The sequence below is a fragment of the Podarcis filfolensis genome (genome assembly GCF_964270895.1).
Source record: "Podarcis filfolensis genome assembly, chromosome: 17".
In the NCBI taxonomy this organism is placed as follows: domain Eukaryota; kingdom Metazoa; phylum Chordata; class Lepidosauria; order Squamata; family Lacertidae; genus Podarcis; species Podarcis filfolensis.
The window spans coordinates 16,461,840-16,489,772 of record NC_139621.1 but is presented as its reverse complement, the minus strand read 5'-3'; the positions used below and the strand labels follow the sequence as shown (position 1 = coordinate 16,489,772).

Below are 27,933 nucleotides of genomic sequence, written 5' to 3'. Positions count from 1 at the left end.
GGCAGGAATGCGATCTCGGCAAGCTAGCTTCCTTAGCAATTCACTGCAAAAGCAGACAACATCCGTGCATGCATTTTTTTTTATTTTTGGGAGGCGCTGGAAGAATCAGAAACTACAAATCCCACAAGCCACCGCGCTCTTGCTTTACGACTTTGTTTATTTTTTTCATTCCCCGGGCCTTTCTCTCTCTCTCCATCCCCGGCTTGCCGCTGCAAAGATGGCTGGATGCAGCAGCAGCGGCAACGGATCCGCATCCCAGAGGAGCGACATCCCCGAGTACGAGACGCCGGAGCTGAACACGCGTCTTTTGCACGTGGGAACCTTCGGGGATCTCTGGAAGGAGCGGCTGCGTGAGGCGGAGCTCTCCCTGCAGCCCGAGGCGCCCGCAGACGAGGACGATGCCGCGCTGGTGCAAGAGCTGGGCTGCACGCCGGAGATCGCGGCCGAGCTGAGGGCCGTGTGCAGGTGGGACGGCTGGGTCCGGGGCTCCGGCCCCCGAACAGCTGGGCTGCAAAGTTCCTCGGTCCGCCCTTCACCCCGCATGGAGATGGCAGGACTCTAGGGAGCGCACCAGTGCCGGGTTTACGTATAAGCTAAACAAGCTATAGCTAAGGGACCCACTCTCTTGGGGGCCCCAAAAAGGGGGAAAAACTGGATGTACATTTCCAAAATATAAGATAAAAAAGCAAATAAAATAAAACCTACATACAGCAACAGTGTTTTGTGTTGTGTAGGCTCTTATGATGTAAGTCATGAGCCCCACCTGCTAGCCTGCTCCCTAAAATATCACCGGTTTGCTCATTTCTATATATAGGGTATCTACATTCTGCATGTGCAAATGGCTTTAGATAACTATTAGGTCCATAATGACCATATAGTATATATTCAACACCAAAAACAGGGACAATATGTTATTGACAAAGGATAGCTGGACATATAAATGGCCCCATTACCTTCAGGAGCTTAGGGCCTCATCAAACCTCAATCCGGCCCTGGTGCGCACAGCCTTCCCAAACCCCGCTGAACCCCCTTGCAGAAAGAAGTCTTGCTGGCTTTCCAAAACAGGATTGCAACTAGGGTGGCCACCTTTGTTCTGGCAAAATGCAGGGTGGTTGGGGGGCATCCCCCCACCCCCTTGGCATCAAAGTAATCCATTGCAATCTATTGCAACCTAACAGGATGGCCCCTTTGGAATCTTTAAATTTTTATTTATGGTTTTCACTATTACAGGTACTTTAGATTCATAAAAACAATACATTAAACACTGCCTTCCTTCCCCCCTCTAACTATCCATTGCTGCTGCATATTCTAGGCCTTCCATAACCTTTCTCTCTCTCGTTTTATCTCGGCGGGATTTATACTGCTGAATTTACTCTTACCCTGCTAACATTTTACAGTGATTCTTCATATATTCTACAAACATTTCCCAGAACCCCTTTGATACCCTTTGTGGCCCTCTGGAAATTGTCTCTCTTTTACACACACACACACACACACACACACACAAATGTGCAACTCTGCCTGTGCTTGACAACCCAGAGCTTAAACACATGGCCTTGCGCACACCCTTTCCGACACATGCGTTTGGTGAGGATCGCTAACTTGGCACAGAGACAGAGACAGACAGAGAGAGAGAGAGAGAGAGAGAGAGAGAGAGAGAACCTGAAATACAGGATAAAACTGTACCAATGCTACAGTACTTAGCATTTTGCTCTGAAATACAGGATAACCCTGTATTATACAGGACAGGTGGCAACCCTAATTGCAAGCCTAAAGCCAGAATCATGGCTCAGGCCCACGGAGGCAGACAATGCAAAAGGCTAGAGAGGCTGCAGTTAGGCTGAATGTCTGGTTGCCATGGAGCTGTCCAAACGAATGGCGGCCTGGCGGCCTTGGCTGTTGTTGTGACTAGGCAGTGGGTGATCTCCCCTTATCCTTAGCAACAATAGCTTCTGCCCTCTGTCTTTCTTTTACTGTGGGTTTTATTTCATTGTTGTTGTTTAGTCATGTCTAACTTTCCATGACCCCATGGACCAGAGCATGCCAGGCACTCCTGTCTTCCATTGCCTCCCGCAGTTTGGTCAGACTCATGTTTGTAGCTTCGAGAACACTATCCAACCATCTCGTCCTTTGTCGTCCCCTTCTCCTTGTGCCCTCCATCTTTCCCAACATCAGGGTCTTTTCCAGGGAGTCTTCTCTTCTCATGAGGTGGCCAAAGTCTTGGAGCCTCAGCTTCAGGATCTGTCCTTCCAGTGAGCACTCAGGGCTGATTTCTTTCAGAATGGATAGGTTTGATCTTCTTGTGGTCCATGGGACTCTCAAGAGTCTCCTCCAGCACCATAATTCAAAAGCATCCATTCTTCGGCGATCAGCCTTCTTTATGGTCCAGCTCTTACTTACATATATCACTACTGGGAAAACCATAGCTTTAACTATACGGACCTTTGTTGGCAAGGTGATGTCTCTGCTTTTTAAGATGCTATCTAGGTTTGTCATTGCTTTTTCTCCCTTTAAAGAGGGGCCCTTTAAAACCTCAACACAGCTTCTTGTTGGCCTTCAAGGAGAACAGACCTGTTCCCCACAGCTGAATTTGAACAGAGAGGAAGTTGGAGGGAGCAGTCAGCTGCCTGTTACAGCAACCCGGGCAGCGAAGGGGTGATTTGGGGCAGGAAATCTAAAGTTGCCCAATCCATAGCTCTAGCTCGTGCAACGAGTGGGGGACTTGCTGCATTACAAAGTTATTGGCTCCTATTCTCTACCCAGGCCTTTTGAAGTTTGTCCACCCCCCCAAAAAAAGAAGAGATTATTTTTGCACATAATACCCAAGTTTGGAACATGAGTTTGGGTTGAGGTCTAGGGATGGCATCATTGGGCCCATGGTCCAGTGGGCAGCTCCTACTGCTCCTTGGGGGTTACCATGCCCTGTTTCTCTTATGTCCCTTCAACCTGCACTTTCCCCCTTGAGTAAACAGGCAGTGGTGGAGCCACGTGGACTTCGCTGCAAGGACAGGGGGGCCAGGCGACACAGTGGCACACCTGGCTTTGAGTTTCTCTGCCTTCTCTCTGCTCCTGGGTTTGGGGCTGGTTTGCAAGGAGATGCCCACTTGGTTAGACGCTGGCCAGCGAAGGGAATAACCGCTGCCCAATCCACAGGGGGGAGCACAACACGTGCCCCGCCCCGGGGCACCAGCAACCCATGCTACGCCCCTGTAAACAAGCAAGGAGAAAGCACAGTGGGAGCCTTCTTGTAGCTCGTGCTGTCCTCACAAGAAGCAGATGCACATTGGGTCCAGATGGAGAAGGGAGTGAATGGGCAGTGGCAAAAGGGAAGAGGGCATCTGGACCGAAGGGCTCCCCAATCTAGACACGGTGCTGGTTGCGAGCTTTCATTCCCACTGGTGCAAAATCATAGCTGCTTCACCAATCCAGCATTTGTTTCCAGTTTCAAAGGAGATTCTAATAAAGGGTTACTCTAATACGAATGTCCTCTCCAGCGAATGAAACAAATTGTTATATTATTTCAGCAGATCCGTCATGGATTGCACGCTTATGCAGGAAGGACATCTTACAAGAACACCACTTTTCTTAGAAAAAGCTCTTCGTTGCTTCTCTCAGTCCAATCATAACGTACTTTACCCTCACCCCCTAGACCAGTCTTCTCTTGTTTCTAGGAATGCATCACAAAACGGTGCTAAACTTTAGGGTTTTGATGCCTGCCTATGCTTTTTCATTCATGGAAGATGGTCAGCATCTTACTGGCATGTGGGGCCCACAAGCTTTGTCCAGGGGGTGTGAGTATGTCCCCCGTCTTTCCAAACATCCAGATTATGCTGAGGGCCATGACGCGGCAAGAACATTTCCCCTCTTTGGAATGGCAAGCACTGTAATAACCAAGTGGGAACAATGTACTAGCCAAGCACCTTCACTGACCTGGGTTCCTCCAGAACGTGCTTGCTGGGGCTCATTGGAATTGTAGTCTAGTTGGCTCCTGTAGTGTATATACCATGGATAGCCAAACCAAGGCCTGGGGGCCAGATCTGGCCCAATCGCCTTCTAAATCCAGCCCATGGACGGTCCAGGAATCAGTGTGTTTTTACATGAGCAGAATGTGTGCTTTTATTTAAAATGCATCTCTGGGTTATTTGTGGGGCATAGGAATTCGTTCATTTTTTCCCCTTCAAAATATAGCCCGGTCCCCCACAAGGTCTGAGGGACAGTGGACCGGCCCCCTGCTGAAAAAGTTTGCTGACCCCTGGTCTATACAGAGGGTGGATCTACACACAGGGGAAAAAACCACATGCTATAAATAAGTCAGAAATTAAATCATTATAACAAAAGGGGGGGAAAACACTATGGAAAACTGCATAGAATTTTTTTTTTACTCTCCACCACCACCTGATGTTTCATATTTATAACACATTCAAAACACTGTTTTTTGACCACTGTAGCTGAGTCCTGAGTCTCTTTCTCAACTGTGCTATTTCAGATTGTTATTGGGACTCATTATTGACTGCTCCTTTGGGGGAAAAAATCAAACAGACTCAACTCTGCCTTTCAGAGTTGGGTTAAGTAAAAATAATTTCCCCTTGCATGTTAATTTTCTAACTTCAGTTATCTTAAAGGTAAAGGGACCCCTAACCGTTAAGTCCAGTCGCAGATGACTGGGGTTGCAGCACTCATCTCGCTTTAAAGGCTGAGGGAGCCGGTGTTTTTCTGCAGACAGCTTCCAGGTCATGTGGCCAGCATGACTAAGCCGCTTCTGGCGAAACCAGACCAGCGCACTGAAACACCGTTTACCTTTCCCGATGGAGCGGTACCTATTGATCTACTTGCACTTTGACGTGCTTTCGAACTGCTAGGTTGGCAGGAGCAGGGACTGAGCAACAGGAGCTCACCCTGTCGCGGGGATTTGAACCGCCGACCTTCTGATCGGCAAGCCCTAGGCTCTGTGATTTAGACCACAGTGCCATCTGCATTATCTTACTATTATGTTAAAAACCTCCTTGTTGGCCCTTAGTGATAACTACGCTGTAGTTCTGCTTGTAGCCTGAATAAAATGTCTGTTTGCAAGATACAAAGTCTGCAGTAGAGACAAGAATCGAACACCTGGCCCTGAAAACATTTTGTTTGCAGTTGTCTGTGTTTACTCCCATCCTAGCCCACAAATAGTTATTTCTTGAAGACTAGCTCTTCCTATGCTTTTTACATGATGACTTTTTATATGGAAATAGACCTGGGATTTTTATTTTTCTGTTTCTCTTCTAGAATTGATGCACTAAAGAGTTCTGGGAAAGAAGACACAGAAGTTATACCCGAAGATACCAGCTTAATAACTCTTAGGTAATACTGAATTTTATTACAGTCACAATCCTGAAAAATTCTGGTAACTATACTAATGCTGCGAACAAATTTTGTTTAGGGCGTTCTTTTAGCAAATGTCTGGAGAAGATGCCATGGCGGCTCTTAACTCTGTGTGTAAACAGGAATGTTTTAAAATTTGTAGGAAAAAAAGGATACATTTCTGTACGTCTTTAGAGTCCCTTTTCTCAAATCCCCTCCTTTCCCCTTCTCCCGTATAATGATGATTATTTCTTTAGTACATCGTTCCATCTGTCACTCCCCTTTTTCTCGTCCCCCCCCCCAGATCCTCTGCACCCCACGGAACCTCCTTTTTCTCTTTTCCACCATCTAGATGTTGCTGAACTACCAAGTCCCATTAGCGCCAGCAAACATGGCCAATGGCAAGGGATGGTGGTAATGGTAGCTCAACAATATTGGGGAGACGAAAGGATCCCCACACCTTCTAAAAGTAGAGCACCCTCTTTTTCCTCTCTCTCTCTTTCCTTTTCCTCGCCCACACTTCCTTTTGCACTGCCTGTTGCCCTTGTTCACCCATTCCTTGGTAGCTCTCCTTTCTCAGTTTGTCCTCCCTAGATTCCTCCCTTGGCACTTTTGCACAAGGCTAGTTCTCTCCAAAGAAAACACCTGCTGGATGTTGCACAGCTCTGAGTTGATTAGGGTTGCCATACGTCCGGGAAATATTATTATTAATAATAATTTATTATTCGTACCCTGCCCGTCTGGCTGGGTTTTCCCAGCCACTCTGGGCAGCTCCCAACACGATAAAACATCAAACATTAAAAACTTCCCTGTACAGGGCTGCCTTCAGGTGTCTTCTAAAAGTCGGATAGTTTATTTCCTTGACATCTGGTGGGAGCGTGTTCCACAGGCAGGCGCCACTACCGAGAAGGCCCTCTGCCTGGTTCCCTGTAACCTCACTTCTCTCAGTGAAGGAACCACCTCAGAGCTGGACCTCAGTGTCTAGGCTTGACGATGAGGGTGGAAAATTCTCCTTCAGGTATATTGGGACTGAGGCCATTTAGGGCTTTCAAGGTTAGCACCAACACTTTGAATTGTGCTCAGAAACGTACTGGGAGCCAATGGAAGTCTTTCAGGACCGGTGTTATGTGGTCTTGGCAGCTGCTCCCAGTCACCAGTCTAGCTGACACATTCCTGCATGTTCTGTTTTTTTGGGGGGAGGGGGGCAACAGGCCCATCTGGGGGGATTTTTACATTTTAAAGGGAATGTCCAGGATTTTTGGGGAGAGGGTATTTGTTTATTTATTGGTTGGTTGGGCTCCGGCAGCTCTGCATGCCATGGCCGCTGCCAGCCCAAGCCAGGAAAAGAGGCGTGCCCTGGCTCAGGCTGGCAGTGGCTTGGGCTGTCTTCTTTTTTGCTCTTCAAGATATGTCAGCCCTGGAGTTGATGGAGAGGAGGAGTGATGGAGGCATTTTCTAATCCGCGCTCTTCCTTTTGATGGGCTTAAGTAAGCCTTTCGTGTCCTCATAAAGAGTTTGGAACATGTTGAAACACAGTCCTTGGAGTTCGATTCAATTAAGTATATCTGTATGCTGCTTTTAATTCACGTGAATCACAAAGCCACGGAAACAAACAATTAACAAAAACATAATAGGACATCGAAAACGCGGCATAAATCCTGTGGAATAATTAATTAAGTAAAACAGTAACAAATTGTCTGTAGAATAATTACAAATCGTCAGCAAAATAACAACTGCCTATAAAACACTATTAAAGAAACAGATTAAAAAAATTAAGCTAAATGGTTAACAGTATTTTATAGGATTCACAAAATACTGCAGTTGGTCTGAGGCACCTTGAAAAGTGTTGTTAGCCAATTTCCCTTCTATAAAATACAGGAGGCAGCCATTTTGCATGGGGGTCCCGTTCCTGGCCCCCACGTGTGCCGCCGGAGCTTTCGTAAGCCCGTTCTGCCCTCTTCCAGCTTCAAAGTAATCTGTGCGTTGGCAGTCGTGCATCAGTTGGACACACGCAAAATGATTGCCGCGTGTATATCAGTAGCGTTATGATAAAATTGACTTGAATACCTCTCTTTTAGGTCCATCTATTTAGAAGCAAATCCAATCAATTTGGGATCCTCTTGCAAAGTTCACATCCTGTCCCGTCCCTTTGGGTCTCGTCTTAAAAATGGGACGTTTTGAGCACTGTGCATTTCAGGAAGTGAAAATGTGAAGTTGAGTACATCACGTAACATCAAGATAAACTAGGCCATTCAGGTTACGGAACGTGTGACACCCTGTGCTGCCCATTTGAAAAGCACAGAAATAAAATTTGCAGAAAATTGCCCTTTTATGGTAATTATGTCAATCTGTAGTTATGGCTGTGGGTGTGTTTGAAGTTCAGGAACTGCAGTTAGTCAAATGGCAGCTGTCTGATACATTAGCATCATATCAGAACTGTGACTGCTTGTCACCACATGTGCTCGCTCATGCTCTGCTTTCTCCCAGTTTGGAGCCCTTGTGCTTTGGGCTGCAACTTCCGTTATTCCTGACAATTGGCCTGGAAGTTGTGGTCCTAGACAGTTGGAGGCTAGTCTCCTCAGATGTCCTCAGCGTGGATGTCAAAGTCACCCAGGACCTGAGTTCCTCCAACATCTCACAGGAGACAACTTTGCTCAGACAGTGAAGAAGAGAGGTTGTCTAGTGAGAGAGAACGGACTTCTATGAATTGCAGCGACATCTCCTTGCCCCCCCCCCCAAATCCTCTAGTCCGGGCTGATGTTGCGCTGAGTAACCAGGTGCACAGAGCTTTCATATTCTCGGAAGTTCCTGTTCCTGTTTAGAATGCTTCATTAACTTTGCTAAGGAAATACACAACAACAGATAACTTAGATATGCTGGCCATCCACTCTGAACCAGTTTAATGACATATCTGGGCAGGGATCTGCAGCGCCTAGTTAGCTGTGCTCAAGGAGTTGTGGGTGCTTATAGAAGACTTTCTGGTTATTTGGTTTTTATTCTAATTCCCTGACGACAGTCGCTTTCGGAGAATGCTTTGAAACGCCAGCCAGCAATTTGCAGGCTCCTGTTTGGGACAGAGGATGTCAAAGCCTCGCTTGGGAGCACCGAGTGTTTGTCTCAGTTCCTAACTGTTGAGAAACACTCAACTTTATTTAATGACCAAATGGCGGCTTCCTCTGCTGAGTGGGATTTAACTACAGTTGTCCCATAAGTGGCGTACAAGAAAGGCAATACAGAAAAAGGCAAAAAAAATACACGTTAAACTCAGATTTCAATTAAAAATGCCTGCTGAAATATATAAAAAGGTATTCAGTAGGTGCCTGAAGTTTCTGTCGTCTGCTGCCAGGAAGATACAACTCCAATACGTCATTCCCCTTCTCCCTTTTCTTCCCTTGTTCCATAGGATTAGACAGAAGGCTCTGACCAGGCGAAAAGAGACGATCACTGTCGATCGGGCATGCAGACAGGAAACGTTTGTTTACGAGATGGTAAGGCTTCTCTCACCTCGCCGTTGCCCAGCCGACAGACTCAAGCCGACCAGACAAACTCACGTAGAATTATGGCGACATATCATAAGCGAAGGTCTCTTTTCAGGCTGTGTGCATGTGGGGAACACTTGCTACATCTGTGGGGCTGCATTGGATTGTAGGGCTGTTTAGGGAAGTTTTTTTAATGTTTGATGCTGTACAGTGATACCTCAGGTTAAGTACTTAATTTGTTCTGGAGGTCCGTTCTTAACCTAAAACTGTTCTTAAACTGAGGTACCACTTTAGCTCATGGGGCCTCCTGCTGCCGCCGCTGTGCGATTTCTGTTCTCATCCTGAAGCAAAGTTCTTAACCTGAGGTACTATTTCTGGGTTAGCGGAGTCTGTAACCTGAAGTGTATGTAACCCGAGGTACCACTGTATTGTGTTTTTAATACAGTGGTACCTCGGGTTACATACACTGACACTGGTGCTGTTCTATCACAATTGATAATCCCAATTCACCATTAATCAAATAATTTGACTGTAACTCCCTTTAACAGTCCTTTTGTTAGGGTCCATGAAACGGCAGCATGTTTTTGCAAGGGGAAATACAGTAGTACCTCGGGTTACAGATGCTTCAGGTTATATACGCTTCAGGTTACAGACTCAGATAACCCAGAAATAGTACCTCAGGTTAAGAACTTTGCTTCAGGATGAGAACAGAAATCGCATGACGACAGCGTGGCAGCAGCGGGAGGCCCCATTAGCTAAAGTGATGCTTCAGGTTTCAGTTTCTGGTTAAGAACGGACCTCCAGAATGAATTAAGTACGTAACCAGAGGTACCACTGTATTCGGTTGGAGGCCGCCCAGAGTGGCTGGGGAAACCCAGTCAAATGGGTGGGATATAAATAACAACAACAACTATTATTATTATTATTATTATTATTATTATTATTATTATTATTATTTTATGCGCTGAAAATGGAGCTCAAGGCCAGTGGTTGCAGAGTTTGGCCCTAACAGAGGTCATTCACCCTACACAGGGGTGGCTAACCAGGTTTTTGCTTTTCTCTTACCATGTCTTTGGTAGAACTGACACAAAAAACAAAGCCTGCCCTCCCTTATATTTTTGCATTTTTTTTATTTGACTTAGCCGAGAATGAAATTTCTGCTATGTAATGGCCAGGCCAGCACTTTGGATAATGATGGAAAGCATGGATTGCCACTTCCTATGCCTCATCTATCCAGGTTGATTGCCACGTCAGATTAGAGATATTCCCAGTATCGCTTGAGTTCTGCCTCTCCTGTTAGCAAATTTCCCCATTCTCTCATGGGCTGAGCCTTCTGCAATTTGAAAATGAAGGCAATGTACTCTTCATTTTGCCTGGTTTGGGGTGATGGTGTTGTAATAATTTGTGCAGATTTGTGGGTGAAGTAATATGTTTGGTTTTCAATATATACTATTTGGAAAGAAGGGAGTTGATAGTATTGTGCCGGTTACTAGCATTGCAAGTGCATTTAAAAAAAAAAAAATATGAGCCAGAGTTTGATCATTTATAGACAAAGAATTTCTAATTCCGTATACTAATGCTAAAATAAAACAGTCAATATAATGTGGCAAACTGGCAAATGCAATAAACTGGAGTGCCTTGAACTTAGTGTGGTCTAGACTATCAACTTAACAGGTACAGTGGTACCTCAGGTTACATACGCTTCAGGTTACATACGCTTCAGGTTACAGACTCTGCCAACCCAGAAATAGTGCTTCAGGTTAAGAACTTTGCTTCAGGATGAGAACAGAAATCGTGCTCCGGCGGCACAGCAGCAGCAGGAGGCCCCATTAGCTAAAGTGGTGCTTCAGGTTAAGAGCAGTTTCAGGTTAAGAACGGACCTCCGGAATGAATTAAGTACTTAACCTGAGGTACCACTGTACAACAGCTTTAGTGGAAAATCCCGCCCAGTGCTGTTTTTGCAAATAATGCCTTTAAAATGGCAAAATGCTTACAATGTTTAAAACCTGCAAAACTCCCGATAAGGCATTTATATTTATGCCTTTTATTGTTTACTGCGATCCACAACTCTTTGCGTCAGAATTATTTCACTGGCATGCGTGCCTGTTAGCGTTCATGTTAGTCAAGCTTAGCAGAAATATTGCACGCTTGCCCTGCGCCCCAATGCAGTTTAGTAGACAGGACGGCTTGGAGAAAGCCCCATTTAAGCCAGTGGGGCTTGCTTTTGATTAGACCTGCATACGGTTGTACTGCCATTAGTGTCGTTGGCAATCAGGGCACTCAACAAGTCACAATGGAAAGAGGGAGGTTTTTCTCACCCTCCCATCCTAGAGTACAGTGGTACCTCAGGTTACATATGCTTCAGGTTACATACGCTTCAGGTTACAGACTCCGCTAACCCAGAAATAGTGCTTCAGGTTAAGAACTTTGCTTCAGGATGAGAACAGAAATCGTGCTCCGGCAGCGCGGCAGCAGCAGGAGGCCCCATTAGCTAAAGTGGTGCTTCAGGTTAAGAACAGTTTCAGGTTAAGAACGGACCTCTGGAACGAATTAAGTACTTAACCCGAGGTACCACTGTACTTGTTCTCTCTAGGGACGCTGTGGTCTAAACGACTGAGCCTCTTCGGCTTGCATTTAAATCATCTTATCAAGCGCAGCGTCGGCGCCTCAGTAGCATGTCTGCTATTCTGACATTGTTGCACATTGCTCATGTGTTCATTTCCTTGCTGATAAATTCACTATGTGGCCTAAACCACTGAGCCTCTTGGGCTTGCTGATGGGAAGGTTGGCAGTTTGAATCCCTGTGACGGGGTGAGCTTCCATTTCTCTGTCCCAGCTCCTGCCAACCTAGCAGTTCAAAAGCACAAAGTGCAAGTAGATAAATAGGCACTGCTGTGGTGGGCAGGTAAACAGCGTTTCCGTGTGCTCTGGTTTCCGTCATGGTGTCCGGTTGCGTCAGAAGCGGTTTAGCCTTGCTGACCACATGACCTGGAAAGCGGTCTGTGGACAAATGCCAGCTCCCTTGGCCTGAAAGTGAGATGAGCGCCGCAACCCCAGAGTCGCCTTTGACTGGACTTAACCGTCCATGCATCATTTACCTATTTTTTTACCTTTACGTGTTCTCTCTCTCCCTCTCTCCATTATTGACTGCACTTTTGGCTAACGCCACTAACAATGCAATCCTTTGCATGATTTAAGGAACAACTTCTTCACATAGCACATCTGAACCTTGTCTTGGCTGCTACAAAGTGTGGCAATGGTCAGTCACCAACTGAGACAGATTTCAAAGGCGCTTTGATAAATTCACAGGGGATAAGGCTCGAAATAAATAAACAAATTAAAAAATTGTCAGTAGCACTTTAGAGACCAACTAAGTTTGTTCTGGGTATAAGCTTTCGTGTGCATGCACACTTCTTCAGATACCTTGCATGCACACTTATACCCAGAACAAACTTAGTTGGTCTCTAAGGTGCTACTGGACAATTTTTTAATTTTTTTATTTACATCGACTGTGTCAGACCAACACAGCTGCCTACCTGAATCTAGTAGGATAAGGCTGTAATTCACTACCAGCCATGATGGCTGTTTATACTTCCAGGGTCGGAGGCCGTTGCTGTGGAATAACTATTGCCTTTGTGTCTTGCTTGTGGGCTTCCCATAGACATCTGCTTGGCCACGATGGGACATGGGATACTGGACCAGATAGTCCTTCAGTTTGCTCCAACAGGGGTGTTCATTCATTGGCCATGGCTTAGGAACATCCTTCTGGTAATCCCTTTCTAGTCTAAATGTCTCCTAATCCCGATGCTTTGACTCCACCTCTCTTTATAGATAGTTGTAAGTAAAATTCAGGGAGACTCTGTCGAAACAAGATGGGCCAGTTCTAAAGCTAGCGAGGTAAACAGGGTTGTATCTCAATTAGGTTATATTCAGAATAGACCTACTGAAATCAATGAAGCAAAGATAGTTATGCCTGTTGACTTCAATGAGCCTATGCCAAACATGACTAGCATTGTGCCCAGTGATTATAAACTTGTTTATGTATTGAACTTCAATTGCTTTGTGAACATTCAGCAAGCTTTAGAATAATATTCTAACATCTTGCCTTGCCAGGAGTCCCAAGCAATTGGAAAGAGGCCAAAGGATCCAGAAAACTTAGTCAAGGAGGGACAGCTGCTTTTAACCCTGAATATTTTCTACCCTGTTATATTACAGAAGGTTGGTGGCTTCTTTTACTTATTTTCATGTCTTTGTTGAGTGGCTTGACATCATTCACTAGTGAAGTCAAACTCCTCTTGGAGCACTTTCTGCAAGAAAGTGGAGCTGCTTTGGTTAGAAGGAAGAGTTTACCTGGTTTCCTTAAAGTAAAAGTATATGTCAAATAAGTTAGTTTTGAAGAGATAAGCTGGACGTACTTAGCCAGTAAAAGCCCAGTCTAAAGCCTAAGGCAGGCATCCCCAACCTGTGGCCCTCCAGATGTTTTGGCCTACAACTCCCATGATCCCTAGCTAACAGGACCAGTGGTCAGGGATGATGGGAATTGTAGTCCAAAACATCTGGAGGGCCAAAGATTGGGGATGCCTGGCCTAAGGTTTGGCTAAGTGCCTTGCTGCATGAGTTTTAGAGATCACCCTTTATTTATTTTTACTTAGGCTGGAACATTAACGCCCGCTGCACGCTTAGGTATTCAGTAGCAACAACAGCTCCACAAATGCTCAATTTTTAGCTGATCTTCGTTCTTTGTGTCCTTTACAGCATAAGCTGCGCAAGCCCTATCAGACCATGTTGGTTCTAGGCAGCCAGAAACTTACAGAGCTGAGAGACTCCATTTCCTGCGTCAGTGACTTTCAGATTGGTGGGGAGTTCAGCAGTCATCCTGATCAGGCCCCAGAAAACATCAGTAAGGTAGGAAATTTTACATTTTCTTATGTACAGTGGTACCTCAGGTTACATATGCTTCAGGTTACATACGCTTCAGGTTACAGACTCCGCTAACCCAGAAATAGTGCTTCAGGTTAAGAACTTTGCTTCAGGATGAGAACAGAAATCGTGCTCCGGCAGTGCGGCAGCAGAGGGAGGCCCCATTAGTTAAAGTGGTGCTTCAGGTTAAGAACAGTTTCAGGTTAAGAACGGACCTCCGGAACGAATTAAGTACTTAACCCGAGGTACCACTGTACTACTTCTACTATGTACTACTTCTACAGTTCTATGACATTTGGCAAGGCTAAACATCAGCTGAAATCCTTTAGCAGTTGCTAATATTTTAGCCCCATCTTAACATGCATATATGTGGGCAATCCTTTGCATCAGGACTGATGAACTGAAGCTTCCCTTCTGAGTGTTCATTTGCTGCCAGTCACGGTGGAAAGGGCACAACGTTTTCAATGATTTGTGGCTTCCTCTCATCAGATTTCTTCATCCTAGTTCCTTTGTACGTGAAGGAGAAAAATGGGAACAACTTTGCTCTAGAGCGTTGATTTTCAGTATCAACCGTGAATGTTCAATGGTTAGTTTGAGTGTTTCTCTAGCCACCGCAAGATTTCGCAGGCTTTGGAGGCTGATAGTTATGGCGAATGGAAAACTGATTGCTTTGGAAACTGTGGTTTCCGTGTTGATTCCAAAATAATTTGACAACGAAGCTAGTTTACTTATACAAAGGCCTACTTTATGATGAATAGCGGGAACCACAAAGAAACTGCGTGGAACCATTGAAGTGCTTTATGTATTTCAGTGCTGACGTATGTAAAAAGCATGCATGTTATGTGTTGCGACCATGACTAAAGACCAACAGAATCTTCATGAGTAGTTAGTAAACAGTTAGAAAGGTTAAAATTTGCATTCCTAGAAGGCACGGGGTGGGACAGGGTGTGCCTCTTCACGGCCACAGTACCTCTTGGCCTTAATTGGCGGAAATCTCCGTACTGAAACCAGAGATATGATTCTGAGAACAGCACATGAACGGTTTAGGAAATGCCTTTGGGGCTCAGCTACACCAAGAATATCCTTGAAGAAAAAGCAGCTACAAATTAAAGAAGGTGGTTTCGAATCCACAATTTGGAATTATATCATTATGCTTACCTACTGTCAAGCAGGTAACACGGGTGGCGCTGTGGATTAAACCACAGAGCCTAGGGCTTGCCAATCAGAAGGTTGGCGGTTCGAATCCCCGCAACGGGGTGAGCTCCCGTTGCTCGGTCCCTGCTCCTGCCAACCTAGCAGTTCGAAAGCACGTCAAAGTGCAAGTAGATAAATAGGTACTGCTCCGGCGGGAAGGTAAACGGCATTTCCGTGCATTGCTCTGGTTCACCAGAAGTGGCGTAGTCATGCTGGCCACATGACCCGGAAGCTGTACGCCAGCTCCCTTGGCCAATAAAGCGAGATGAGTGCTGCAACCCCAGAGTCAGTCATGACTGGACCTAATGGTCAGGGGTCCCTTTACCTTTACCTTACTGTCAAGTACTAAGTATTGGAATCCTACAGTTGGCCCTAATTTCCCAATGTGAGCAACCCTAGAATATATGTACATGGCACCTTTGGTTGGTTGGACAGTACTAAGATCGAAATATTTGAAATTTCAGGTGACTCTGGAAACAGTTAAATCACTTAGAAGAATATGGAATATATTGGCTAATAAAAACTAATTTGATCCATTTTCACATGCTAAACTTACTCTGTGGTGTTGGGTTGAAATAACGACAGACAGGTAGCGAGTGTCATCTGGGAGGCATCTCTTGAGCAAGTCTCAAGGAGCCTCTTTTATTGAATATTACAGCATTGCCACATATGTGCTTATTGCTGATTGGTTAACACAAGTACAAAGCAAAGGTTGCATTAATCACCAATAGATTAAAGACTGGGAAAGGGAACACAGAATTGGACAGGCGTGAAAACCTCCTTATTAAACTTTTACTAGTGATTGATATAGCATTCATCCGTAGATGTGGTCAACTATGCATTAAGAACAAGTCAGGTACGAACTCAGTGTGAACTGAACATTCTAGGAATGTTTCAGCTTAGAACGGTTTGCGCAGCATCATATGCAGAAGCGAAGCTTTCCTTCACTGTGGGGAAACCCCATACTAAGAATTGCAAAAAAGATGGTGATATGGAAAAATTGGATAGAAGTAGGTGTATTGATATTGGACCAACTGGTAGATGGGGAAGATGAATGTTATACTTTTGCTATTTTAAGTCAAAAATCTATCAAATGCAGCCTATTAAATGCAGCCCAGTGGCGATATCTTCAATTACAACATCTCCTAACAAGTGTGTTTGGGCCGTCGGCCCTTTCAGCTTCCGAGATACCTGAGATATTGGAGTAATTGGGCAACTCATTCAAAAACAAAAATCCAGCAATTCCTTTTTATAGATATCTATTAGCAATACTCAAGTTCAATATGCAGACTATAAGAGGACTGGAATAAAGAACTGGAACTTTCATTAGCTTCAATACCTAAGGTGTCATTAGATTTAAAATTAATAGTAATACAGTGGTACATACGCTTCAGGTTACATACGCTTCAGGCTACAGACTCCGCTAACCCAGAAATAGTGCTTCAGGTTAAGAACTTTGCTTCAGGATGAGAACAGAAATCATGCTCCGGCGGCACAGCAGCAGCAGGGGGCCCCATTAGCTAAAGTGGTGCTTCAGGTTAAGAGCAGTTTCAGGTTAAGTACGAACCTCCGGAACGAATTAAGTACTTAACCTGAGGTACCACTGTACAACAGAAAATGATGTTTAGAGTTTATTGAACTCCTTTACTGTTGTATAAAAAAGGGTTAGCTAAGATAGTTCAGTGCTGCAGATGTGGCAAGGACAATGCCTCTCTGAAACACTTGTTTGTACAGTTCTCTTTACATAACAGTTACTTATTAGTAACCCACATTGTGAAATATTTGTATAGTGCTTACAGAACTGCAGCTGCGCCATACAGGCCACAGTTTTTCTGCATCAGTCTTCTGGTTTAGAAACACCAGCAAATTCTTTTATGTGTTATGGGCCAGGGTCTTTCCAGCTTTTACTGACCATAGCATGTTACTTTGTCTGGATTAGAACGGATATGCTGTACACACACCATTATATATACATTTGAAATGAGCACAATCTAAGGGATGTGTTCCAGCAATATTAGAAACTCAGATATAAAAGTTAGGTGCCAAATGGCTCCTTAAACCAATGTTGCAGTTGCCAAACAGAAGGTCTAGTTGCCATTTTGGGGCAAGACGGCTATAAAGTTTTATTTTTCAAAGCATAGACTGACAGCGATTGAGTCTCAGTTAAACACCTGGCTAGTTCAGAGGACTACCTTGAGCTAGGTTAAGAACATTGAGAACTAAAGAAGAAAAGTCACAGGACAGTCTGCATATATACCGTATTGGCCCGAATATAATCCGCACCCGAATATAAGCGGCACCTTTCAAATTCAAGGGGGGAAAAGACAATACCTGAAAATAAGCCGCTCCCTTAAAATTTCGCAGGAACTCACACCTGTTCCGTTTTACCGTATGACTGTTTCAGCAGCGATATTGTAAAAGCCAATTTTTGTAAGGTCGGGAATTTAAACAGCAGTTTAACTTTTCACGGTCGGAATTTGAAAAAATAAAATAGAAAATGAGGCTCATATTCAGGCCAGTACGGTATTGGCCAACTCCGACCTCTTTTTCTTAATGGTGACGCAGACCATTCATAACGTAAGAACGTTCTTCGCAACTGTGAGCAGGGCAGCTGGACGAGGCAAGTGAAGACAAGCGACAACAATGAAATATAACGTTGCTCACCGTTCCTTCTCGGGCTGCACAGAAAAAAAAACCATTTTGGTCAGGATCCAAGGATTGCCCAGGCATGCAGCCCCAGATGGTGGAGATGTCAGGCTCCATCCTGGCACCCGGGCGTCTTCACTTGGTCGCAAGTGTGCCTGGTGCCTGGGTAATTTTGAACACAGCGTTCCAGGATCCTTTGTTGCAAGGGATTCTCAGCCTTGCCCTTTGGTGGCTCCCTTGAGGAAGAGGAGGCAGATAATTGTGGGTCCACAAAGTCGCCAACAACGCCAGCATAATCTTAATGAACAGTTAGAAAGGGAGTAATAAAATAACACAGAAAATATACGGTATTTAAAAAGTTGTGTGGTTGCAACTTGAGCTGTAGAAGGTATTGCTGTGATGAGAAGCTTAAAGGTAAAGGGACCCTTGACCATTAGGTTCTCTTGTGACCGACTCTGGGGTTGCGGCGCTCATCTCACTTTATTGGCCGAGGGAGCCGGCGTACAGCTTCCGGGTCATGTGGCCAGCAGGACTAAGCCGCTTCTGGCGAACCAGAGCAGCGCACGGAAACGCCGTTTACCTTCCCATCAGACTGGTACCTATTTATCTACTTGCACTTTGACATGCTTTCGAACTGCTAGGTTGGCAGGAGCTGGGACTGAGCAACGGGAGCTCACCCCGTCGCGGGGATTCGAACCGACGACCTTCTGATCAGCAAGCCCTAGGCTCTGTGGTTTAACCCACAGCGCCACCGTGTAGAAGGTATTGCTGTCCAATTATAGTTGGACTCCCAGCTCCTATCCCTGCTGACCACGGGCGATGCTGGATGAGGCAAATAGGACTTGGAGTCCAACAATCTGAGGAGAAACACAGGTTCCTCACCCCCAACTAAGATGATGCGCTTAACTGGTACAGTGGTACCTTGGGTTACGTACTTAATTCGTTCGGGAGGTCTGTTCTTAACCTGAAACTGTTCTTAACCTGAAACACCACTTTAGCTAATGGGGCCTCCTGCTGCTGCTGCCGCACCACCACCGCACGATTTCTGTTCTCATCCTGAAGCAAAGTTCTTAACCCAAGGTACTATTTCTGGGTTAGCAGAGTCTGTAACCTGAAGCATATGTAACCCGAGGTACCACTGTATTTGAGAATATAGATGAAACATAAAGAAGGATGTATTTGAGGTAAGCTGGTTGCCGAGCTAATACTTTCCCCTCTTCTCTCTTTGTATTTCTCCCTTTCCCCCAGGACCTTTACAAGTCTGCCTTCTTTTATTTTGAAGGTGTTTTTTACGACGACAGAAGGTACCCCGAGTGCAGGGACTTAAGCAGGTAGAGCATTTACATTTTCATATGTAAGGTCCCGTTCTCGAGGGCCCAGAATGCCTTTGTAGGACTGACTTGTTGACTTGAGGAGATGCCAGGAGTTGGAACGCTTCCAAGCTCAGCCAGAACTAGATGCCATCCTGACCAATGATGCAACAGACCTGGGAAAGGAAGCTATGTGGGCGCTTGCCTGGTAGGATCCTCTCTGCCCCCTCCTGCTTTGAGGTTGCCTTGCCTAACCCCAGAAGAGGACATCTATAGGGAGCAGTCAGCAGTCAGCAGACAGGAGAAGGATTAAACAGCAGCCTTCTTCTGTCCGCCAATCTCCCTTGAAAATGTTGTCCCCTTCCCCAGTGTCTGGCTCTGATATTATTTATAAAATGACCCAGGCACATCAGCAAGTGCCTCTCTGAATTCATCCTGAGCAGTTCCTGAAAGCACAAGAATATATTGCGGTGGAGAGGATTTAATGGACTCTTGGAGTGAGATGGGACCCAAAGGGCCTTCGGTTTGTCATACAGAGTCTGTCCCTAAGACAACAAAACTGCCATTATTAATAAATGTGTGCACATACCCCTCAGCCTAGCCAGTGCATAGTTTTCATGGTCTTGGGCTTATTAAGATTGCGAAAGGATTCTGGGAACTTGCCCTGCCTTGTATCTTGAGAGAAATTGTTTCTGTCACCGACAGCATCGTATCATTGATGTAACGGAAGTAATACTGGCTAACCGTGATTTTCAGGACCATCATTGAGTGGGCAGAATCTCGTGAAAGAGGCTATGAGAATCTTCAGGCCGCTAAAATGGAAGACGTCACATTTAATGACTTGAACATCAAAATAGGTTTCCCGTACCTTTACTGTCATCAAGGAGACTGTGAGCACATTGTCATCATCACAGATATCAGGTAAATCATCGTTCATTTCCAGAGCCTCTCAAACACCTTCAGCTAGGGACTCCCTTCTCAATATACCTTAGCTTGCTTTCTCCATCCCATGTATTCCAGTTTGTTGGTGTTACAGAGATTCTGGTGTGTAGGCTGCTGTTGTGTGCCAGTGGCGATCCATAGATTAATGCATCATGGGCCATCAGAACAAGCATAATGGAACCTGCAACAAAATATTGCTGTATATCCTCATCGAATCATAGGATTGTAGAGTTGGAAGGGACCCTGAGGTTCATCTAGCCCAACTCCCTGAAATGCAGGAATCTCAGCTAAAGCATCGCTGACAGATGGCCATCCAACCTCTGCTTGAAGACCTCCAAGGGAGGAGAGTCCACAACCTCCTGAGGGAGACCGTTCCACCATCGAACAGCTCTTACTGTCAGAAAGTTCTTTCTGATATTTAGTCGGAATCTCCTTTCTTTTAACATGAAGCCATGGGTTCAAGTTCTATCCTCTGGAGAAGGAGAAGACTTTGTTCCCTCTTCCATGTGACAGCCCCTGAGATATTTGAAGATGGTCATTCTATCTCCTCTCAGTCTCCTCTTTTTCAGGCTAAACATGTCCAGCTCCTTTAACTGCTCCAGTTAAAGCTGCAAGCTCTGCTCTTCTCCCAACACCACAGTCATGGACTACTGACAATGGCCAGTCCTCATTGGGATCTCCTCCATTTCTTTGAGGGGAGCTACTTTTAAAAATGTATCTTTTTACTTCTGCAAACCTTGGGAATCCCTCAGGCCTGTTGATGCTTTCCTTTTGTTTTTGCGTGACTTTTGTCGGTACTTGCCGCCTGAATTCGCCGTTAGAAGGAGTAACAGAACAGGACACCCCTGACTCCCATCTTTAAACCACATACATCCAACTGACGATTAGCTGCCTTTCCTTCTTCCAACATCAAGGTGGGGTTGATGGGGCTGTGGGCATGCAGCCATCTTTACAAACCCAATATGAATCAGCGAGGGCCTTCTGTCAGGGGGAGCAAAGGCTCCATCTGCCTCAGGAATTCAGCTGGATGTGAGGGGATCCCAGGAGCAGGTGAAGACATCTGATCAGTTGGGAAACTCTGTAGTAGGACATGAGCAACCCAGTCAGCTGGGCAGGGTACAAATAAAAAATTATTATGATGATTCTAGATTCAGGTAGGTAAGCCGTGTTGATCTGATGCAGTTGAAATATACAGTGGATGCTCTGGTTGCGAACGTGATCTGTGCAGGATGCACGTTCGCAACCTGCAGCGTTCGCAACCTGCAGTGGCGCATCTGCGCACACGCTAGTTGTGCTTCTGTGCATGCGCAAAGCATGATTTTAGTGCATCTGCGCATGCGCGACCCCTGAAACCCGGAAGTAACCTGTCCCAGTACTTCTGGGTTTCGGCGAGTCCGTAACCCGAAAAAACGCAACCTGAAGAGTCTGCAACCTGAGGTATAACTGTATAAAAAAAGCTTTCAGTATCTGAAGAAGTGTGCATGCATGCGAAAGCTTATACCAATAACAAACTTAGTTGGTCTCTAAGGTGCTACTGGACAATTTTTTATTTATTTTTATATTTTGATTATTATTATGATTATCTCATGAAAAGTAAGGAATTGGCTCCTAGGTTGCTTCACTTACTAAAGAACATTTCCTAAACTAAAGCAACAGCAGAATAGCATATACAATTGAGCCACCTTGTCATTGCTTTGTTTTTAGAAGCTAACTTTCAGGAGCAGGTATAACAGCCATAGGCAAACTCGGCCCTCCAGATGTTTGGGGACTACAACTCCCATCATCCCTGATCACTGGTCCTGTTAGCTAGAGATGATGGGAGTTGTCCCCAAACATCTGGAGGGCCAAGTTTGCCTATGCCTGAGGTATAATATATGCTTTTTCCCTAGCTTTGTGCTCCATAACATTTGTTGTCACTTCATCATCATCATCATCATCATCATCATCATCATCATCATCATCATCATAGTTGTATGCCGCCTTTCCATAGTTGAAACTATGCTCAAGGCAGCTTGCAACATGGCATGATTTACATTAATAAAAACATAACAGACGTCATAAACAATAAATAAAACACATCAAAAAGTACACAACCAAGTGGTAGCAATTTCCACGTAAATTGTAAGATCTAAACCTAAAGATACAACAATAATATCAGCTCTCTCGACCTCCCGTGAACAATACTCCAGCCCAAGGGTCTGTTCAGCAGCCTCAGCTTTTATTGCTGGAGTCAGTCAGCACTCCACTCTCTTAACATAGAAATGTTTAGAAGATGGGGAGGAGACATAGTTACCAATGGAGTGTTTGTGTTCTAAGTCGGCCCATAACACAGTCTTTCTCTGCACAAGGCTTATTCACCGGGATGACTGCCTAGATAGGAGCCTCTATCCCTTGTTAACCAAGAAGCACTGGCTTTGGACCAAGAAATGCTTTGTGTGCAAGATGTACACAGCAAGGTAAGTGGTCAGAAGTACATTTCACCTTGAGGCACGAGGTTTCGATCACGGCGCTCTTTAAAGGTTTTGCTCATTTCATTTAATACCACTGACAACTGCTACAGACCTCTGCTAGTGCCAGAACAAATAAAACAAACCATTATCTTTTTTTGCAGTTATTTACTATGGCTAGTAAATAACTACTTGCACTAGCGCCTCTAATATAGGACACATACATACGCCACGTTTTTCGTTTTATACGTGTGGAGCTGTGGCCTCGCTCTCTAGCTAGCTGCAGGTTACAAAAAGTGCTACGTATTTACTACATTCAGCGGCTGAAAATTCTGCACCTTAGTGGGAAGGGGTACGAGTTGTGGGCAAAGTCAGTGGGGCTGGCACTTCAGTCCTTTGGGACCCCTGCTTCAAAATTTGCAGGCAATCAAGGAATTAAAACTTTTGTTTATTGAGTTAGATATTTAAGAGCCCTCGTTATAATCACCACCTTCCTTGAGGAGACAGGAGAAATCCGCATCAGCTAAAGCTCCGTTTTCTCGTTAAGTTACAAGTGCCATGAATAACTAGTGCAAAAGACTTAACAGGTTCAGTTTTTATAAATTTTGCAATTGTACCTTCTGCGTCTAGAAGGTAAAGGGACTCCTGACCATTAGGTCCAGTCGTGACCGACTCTGGGGTTGCAATGCTCATCTCGCTTTACTGGCCGAGGGAGCCGGCGTACAGCTTCTGGATCATGTGGCCAGCATGACTAAGCCGCTTCTGGCGAACCAGAGCAGCACACGGAAACGCCGTTTACCTTCCCGCCGGAGTGGTACCTATTTATCTACTTGCACTTGGACGTGCTTTCAAACTGCTAGGTTGGCAGGAGCAGGGACCAAGCAACAGGAGCTCACCCCGTCGCGGGGATTCGAACCGCCGACCTTCTGATCGGCAAGTCCTAGGCTCTATTGTTTAACCCACAGCGCCACCTGCGTCTAGAAGGTAGTACCTTGATTTCTTGTCCTTAATTCAGCTATGTTAGCTGTTCAGGAGCTCTTTATTAATTTTGGGGGCATAATTTAATTTCAGAGAGTGGCAATAACCTGGGTTTTGTGCTTGTGTTACAGATTGCCTGTTAACCCCCCCCTTTTTTTTTTGGAACCTACAGATGGGTGACTAACGACGACAGCCTCGCTCCAGAAGACCCCTCTTTCTTCTGTGACGTCTGCTTCCGCATGCTGCACTATGATGCCGAGGGCAAAAAATTAGGAGAGTTCCTTGCTTATCCCTATGTTGATCCAGGGATTTTTAACTAAGGCTTTGTCAAGAAGGAAGGTAACAGGTGGCGGCGTGATGTGCTTCTGTAGCTGCTGGAACAGCCAAGTGCTGTACTTAAAACTGTTGTTCTTTTCAGCTAGTGGTTACCATTAAAATTGCTACACAACCTGGAAGAATCTACATCTTTTTTTAACGTATTTTTATTAAAGATTTATTGGTTTACAAAAGTATGTGCAGTGTCTTTTTTTTTCAAGTTACATTTTGAGTCTCTTCATCTTGAGTCCAGTCAAGTTGCCTCTCAAATCAGAAACCTGGAAAAGGCAAAAATACGTTTTTGCAGGGAAGCTCGCTTTACATTTTGTATATCGTGGCATTAGAATGCTGAGCAAGAATCACTTGTATTGGACCGTTCATCACCTAAAGGCGAAAGGGGTATGTTACTGAAATCATATTTTGTTGCTGCGCCTGTTGTACCTCAGATACGGTGACCTTCAGTGCTATATTGAGTTTACACAATGAATGATAAATTACAGGGGAAAAACATTGCTCCCTTAATTCCATGAATCCCTGGAGCTTCTGCAGGACAGATGGGTCTGTTTTTCATTTAGTACTTTCTTTTGAACGAGTCCACTGAGTCAAACCTGGTATTGGACCCAGCTGCCAGGTTCTAATTAAATTTCTCTCACACCAGCTGGGTACTAATGTTTTGGCTACTTGTTTAATGACCAAGTCTACCTGACAACTATGGCTGTTCATAATCATGGCTGAGTGTCCTCTCATTACAAATCATTCTATACCCAAAGAGCTATATAATCTCAGAGCTCTGTAAAGACATGCATGGTGTCAAATTGGATTGGGGACGGTATGTTGAGATTCCTGCTTTTCTATGATTCTATAGTTTTCACCATTTATTCTGCGTATGCTGGCCATGGAAATAGATAACAAGTCTCTCTTCCAGGCCAATGGAAGTACTCAATTCGGCCCCCAGCTTTAGGCAGTAATTACCTATGCATTTTTACACCTAGCTGCAGATAAGCATCCCTGGAATTGTTAAGTGGTAATGTTTATTCTTCCTCCTGTAACGTTCTACTACAGTTGCTTTTTGCAGAGGTGCGAAATCACCAAAAATGCAGACTATTCAGCAGAATTTGTTGCTGAAAGTAACAGGTAAATTCAGTTTTAACAGGTAACATTGAAAGATAAAAGGGGTTTGATGAAAAATTTGGTCGTTCTGAGATTGTAGGACGTGCACATTTTAGTCACTATAAGGGCAGGCATTTGCAGAGAGATTCAGTGGGCAGTAAGTGGTGCTTAGTCCCTCCTGCACCTGTTGATTTTATCCCTTAAGCATTCACCTGCATGGTTTTTGAAACAGCCAGCCTTGCTTAGTTTTGGAGTGTGGCTGGAGGAGAAATTGTGACACTAACAGACCTCTTCTAGGAGCACTGTTGCTCTTCCATACATAGAAGTTGGGTGGCCATGGCAGCATAATATGTAGTGAATGGAAGAAAGGTGTGAGGAATTTAGACAGAGATAACAGGGCTGGAACCATCAGCCTTGGAAAAACTAGGTTAGAAAGTGCCACTGGATATTCTTCACTAGTTTATTATGCATAAAATCCAGGCTCCATGGTTCCATAAGCAATGCAATTATGGGCTGGGGTCTATACAAATGGAGGCTAACCTAGAATCCATCAAGACCCATGGAGTACTGAGACAAGTAAACCATCTGCAGTCGACTAGAGATGAGAAGACAAAACCTGACCTGCAATTAAGCTTTTTTGGAAATTTTAATTACTTTAAATGGCTGCTATTTCAAGGCACTGGGTGTGTATTTTGAAGCACAGACTTCTTATAATGTAATGGTGCCACCTGCTGTCTCAGAAGCAATATTAGAATAGAGCTGTGCTTTTTCGTGTTGCCTCAGCCTCTCCAATCCTGAACAACCCCTCTTAAACATTTTTTTTAATGATTGTGCAATGCCCACAGTTCACTGGTTGGGCACCAAACCCCTCTTCTGTTCTGAAGCAATGAGATGTGCAAAGAGCTTCTCTTTGTCAGCGAGTGCAGCAGCAGCTGTAGGCTCTTTTTTTCCACTGACCAGGGCAATGCTTGCACCATTCTATGGCCACGACACTTGTTTTGTGTTCTGCTACACCCTACAGTAGCCATCTTGTTACTAGCACCCACATCCTCAAAATTCCCAATGCTCTCTTGCCCAAAAAGGTTAGCAACCTCCATTCTAGCTTGAATTTTGATTTGTAATTTTACATCCTTGCATCATGTATTTTTTTCCTATCAAGTTCTTTTAACTGTCTGATATATAGAACTATTTCAGTAATATTAAGTTTTGTGAAAAGAAATGCCAAATGAGAGCTAAAGTGTTATAGTAGTTAGAATGTCTCACAGCACCCAGAAAGACCGTGTTCAAATCCTTACCTCGGCTACGAAGCAAAGGAATGTGCGCCTCTGAAGGCTCCTTTGGAATAGCAGTCTATGAAAGATGAGGAACCAGTTAAATAGATAAATTAACCTCTTTCACTGAGTGAGCAGTCTCTCTGACTCTGTACTAAAGGGAAGATTTCTCATTAAAATATACAGAGCTGCCTTTTCTGCATAAACTTTATTTTTTTTAAAACAAAATGCTTCAAGACAGTGTTTGCGACAAATGTGCATCAATAATTCCAATGGAAACTTGAGTTTCCTTAGTAAGATATCTACAATACCAAAAGCATACCACAGAAAGTCAGAGCATATTAAATTGGCACAATTAGCTTTCAAGAACAAAACCAACTTCTTTATAAAGGACTGACTGAATATACTCGTACGTAACATTTTAGCTGCTACAAAATGCTCTTGGCTTCTTACAAAACACAGTGAACAGACACTTTGGCAAACAACAACTCTGAAAACTATGCACAGACAACAGGAAGAAAATAGATTTATACAAGTGGAGCAATTTGGCAATTCTAAAAGAATGTTATTTTTCTGTCATTAACTAAAAAGTGAACATACAGTAGTCAGGTAAACATATGCTACGGTACTAATCCAAAACATACAAGCATTGTTCAGTCTCTAAATCAACTTGGTCTTTATATATGAAGTGAGTATTGCCTGTTAATACTGGGCCAAATGCTATCAGGATTTTAAATATTTAAAGACAAACGTTAAAGAGATTCTTTTCACAACTCCACAAAAATTGTACACATTAAAATACTATGCTTATAAAATTATTTTAAACTTTCCGCGATCTGGTTTTCAAATGCAAACCCTTATAATCCTCTTTAATATGCACTTTACAAAAATTAGGCTGCATTCACTCATTTTCAGAGGCGGAGCTCTTCGTCTTCTCCTGTTCTCTTCCATCACTCGACGTCCTAGTGAAAAGCACAGTACCAATGTATACTTCTAACACGTTTCAGCTATATATTTATTGTATTGACATGCAATAATCTTACAACTGCTTTTGTATAAAGTCCGAGGGGGTTGGGTGGAGTCAGAGACAGCCTGCAGTTATAGTGTAAGGTGAGATAGAAAATTAAAATGCAACCATCTCACTTTCCCAGGTAGCTAGCATTGTCAACATCCCAAACATCAAAACGTTGTATCTGAAGCATACTTTTAGTCTGAGTGAGAGTGAAATGCTTTTTTAAAAACTACCCTCTGTGCTTGTGCACAAATCACTATTCTGCGAACTTCTCGTGGCAGATAAATTTACATCCAAGGTAATGTGGCAGAATTTATCATTTACTAAGAAAGACCGTCAAGCGCAGTGAGTCCTGAAGAGGCACCATGCACTCTCTCTCCTTTGGGTGGCTGAACACTCCTGTAAGTTCAGTCAGTTTTTGCATGAGCTGTTCTATTGGGGAATTGCTGTCTTAGGTTCACCCCAATCCTGCAATCCCAGGAACGTTCCCAGAGCAAAAAGGGGGCAAGTTCCATTTACAATGGTTAGAAGTGGGATGCTAACTTCCCTATAACTTTAAAGCTGAAAGTACAAGGAAACAGTTATCCTTTAATAATAGGCAATCACCAATGCTAGTTTTTATGACTATATTGCAACACTGTAGGCCATAATGTAAATCAGGCATAGGCAAACTCGACCCTCCAGATGTTTAGGGACCACAACTCCCATCATCCCTAGCTAAAAGGACCAGTTAAGGAACACCTGGTGCACCACACTGGTGCATCCCAGCCCAGAATTTGTTTTCAGTACCTTTCACACAAAATCTATTCCTGGTTCGCATTCCCAAAGCTTTCTCTATTTCAGCAACTTAATTTTTGGGATGCAGTGGGAGGAGTGTTTCTGCTACTGTTAAACAACTGGAAATCGGAAATCTCTGAAAACCTATTGCAAGCTACCCAGAGACCCATCTGTAGATCCTCTACCTCAGGT

At 44.3% G+C, this 27,933-nt stretch overlaps 2 protein-coding genes across 5 annotated transcripts in view; one reads left to right on the top strand and one right to left on the bottom strand.

The window, feature by feature from the left end:
• The first annotated feature begins 154 nt into the window (after positions 1–154).
• On the top strand, positions 155–23,765 carry SNAPC3 (small nuclear RNA activating complex polypeptide 3). Of its 2 annotated transcripts, none has more exons than XM_083593612.1 (9): positions 155–465; positions 5,266–5,340; positions 8,744–8,828; positions 12,933–13,037; positions 13,575–13,724; positions 18,828–18,910; positions 19,646–19,810; positions 22,180–22,287; positions 23,429–23,765. In XM_083593612.1, exons 1-9 carry the CDS (start codon positions 218–220, stop codon positions 23,574–23,576), a joined length of 1,167 nt encoding a protein of 388 aa, XP_083449738.1. In that variant the 5' UTR covers positions 155–217; the 3' UTR covers positions 23,577–23,765. The 2 variants fall into 2 exon arrangements, with proteins under 2 accessions (XP_083449738.1, XP_083449739.1); XM_083593613.1 differs by lacking the exon at positions 155–465 and adding an exon at positions 1,830–1,915.
• A 2,376-nt stretch (positions 23,766–26,141) lies between these two features.
• Positions 26,142–27,933, bottom strand: part of PSIP1 (PC4 and SRSF1 interacting protein 1) — a 20,410-nt gene continuing 18,618 nt past the window's right edge. For 2 of the 3 annotated variants that reach the window (XM_083593456.1, XM_083593454.1), the window contains one exon: positions 26,142–26,914. In XM_083593456.1, the coding sequence (XP_083449582.1) occupies positions 26,796–26,914 (119 nt within the window). In that variant the 3' untranslated portion in view covers positions 26,142–26,795. Of the gene's footprint in view, positions 26,915–27,018; positions 27,045–27,933 lie in introns of those variants that run through there. The other variant, XM_083593455.1, reaches the window with a different exon arrangement.

Coding starts and splice junctions, on each gene's coding strand:
- SNAPC3 (XM_083593612.1), top strand. CDS start 218: ATGGCTGGATGCAGCAGCAGCGGCAACGGATCCGCATCCCAGAGGAGC. Junction 13,725..18,827: donor CCCCAGAAAACATCAGTAAG/GTAGGAAATTTT, acceptor CCTTTCCCCCAG/GACCTTTACAAGTCTGCCTT. Junction 22,288..23,428: donor TGCAAGATGTACACAGCAAG/GTAAGTGGTCAG, acceptor TGGAACCTACAG/ATGGGTGACTAACGACGACA.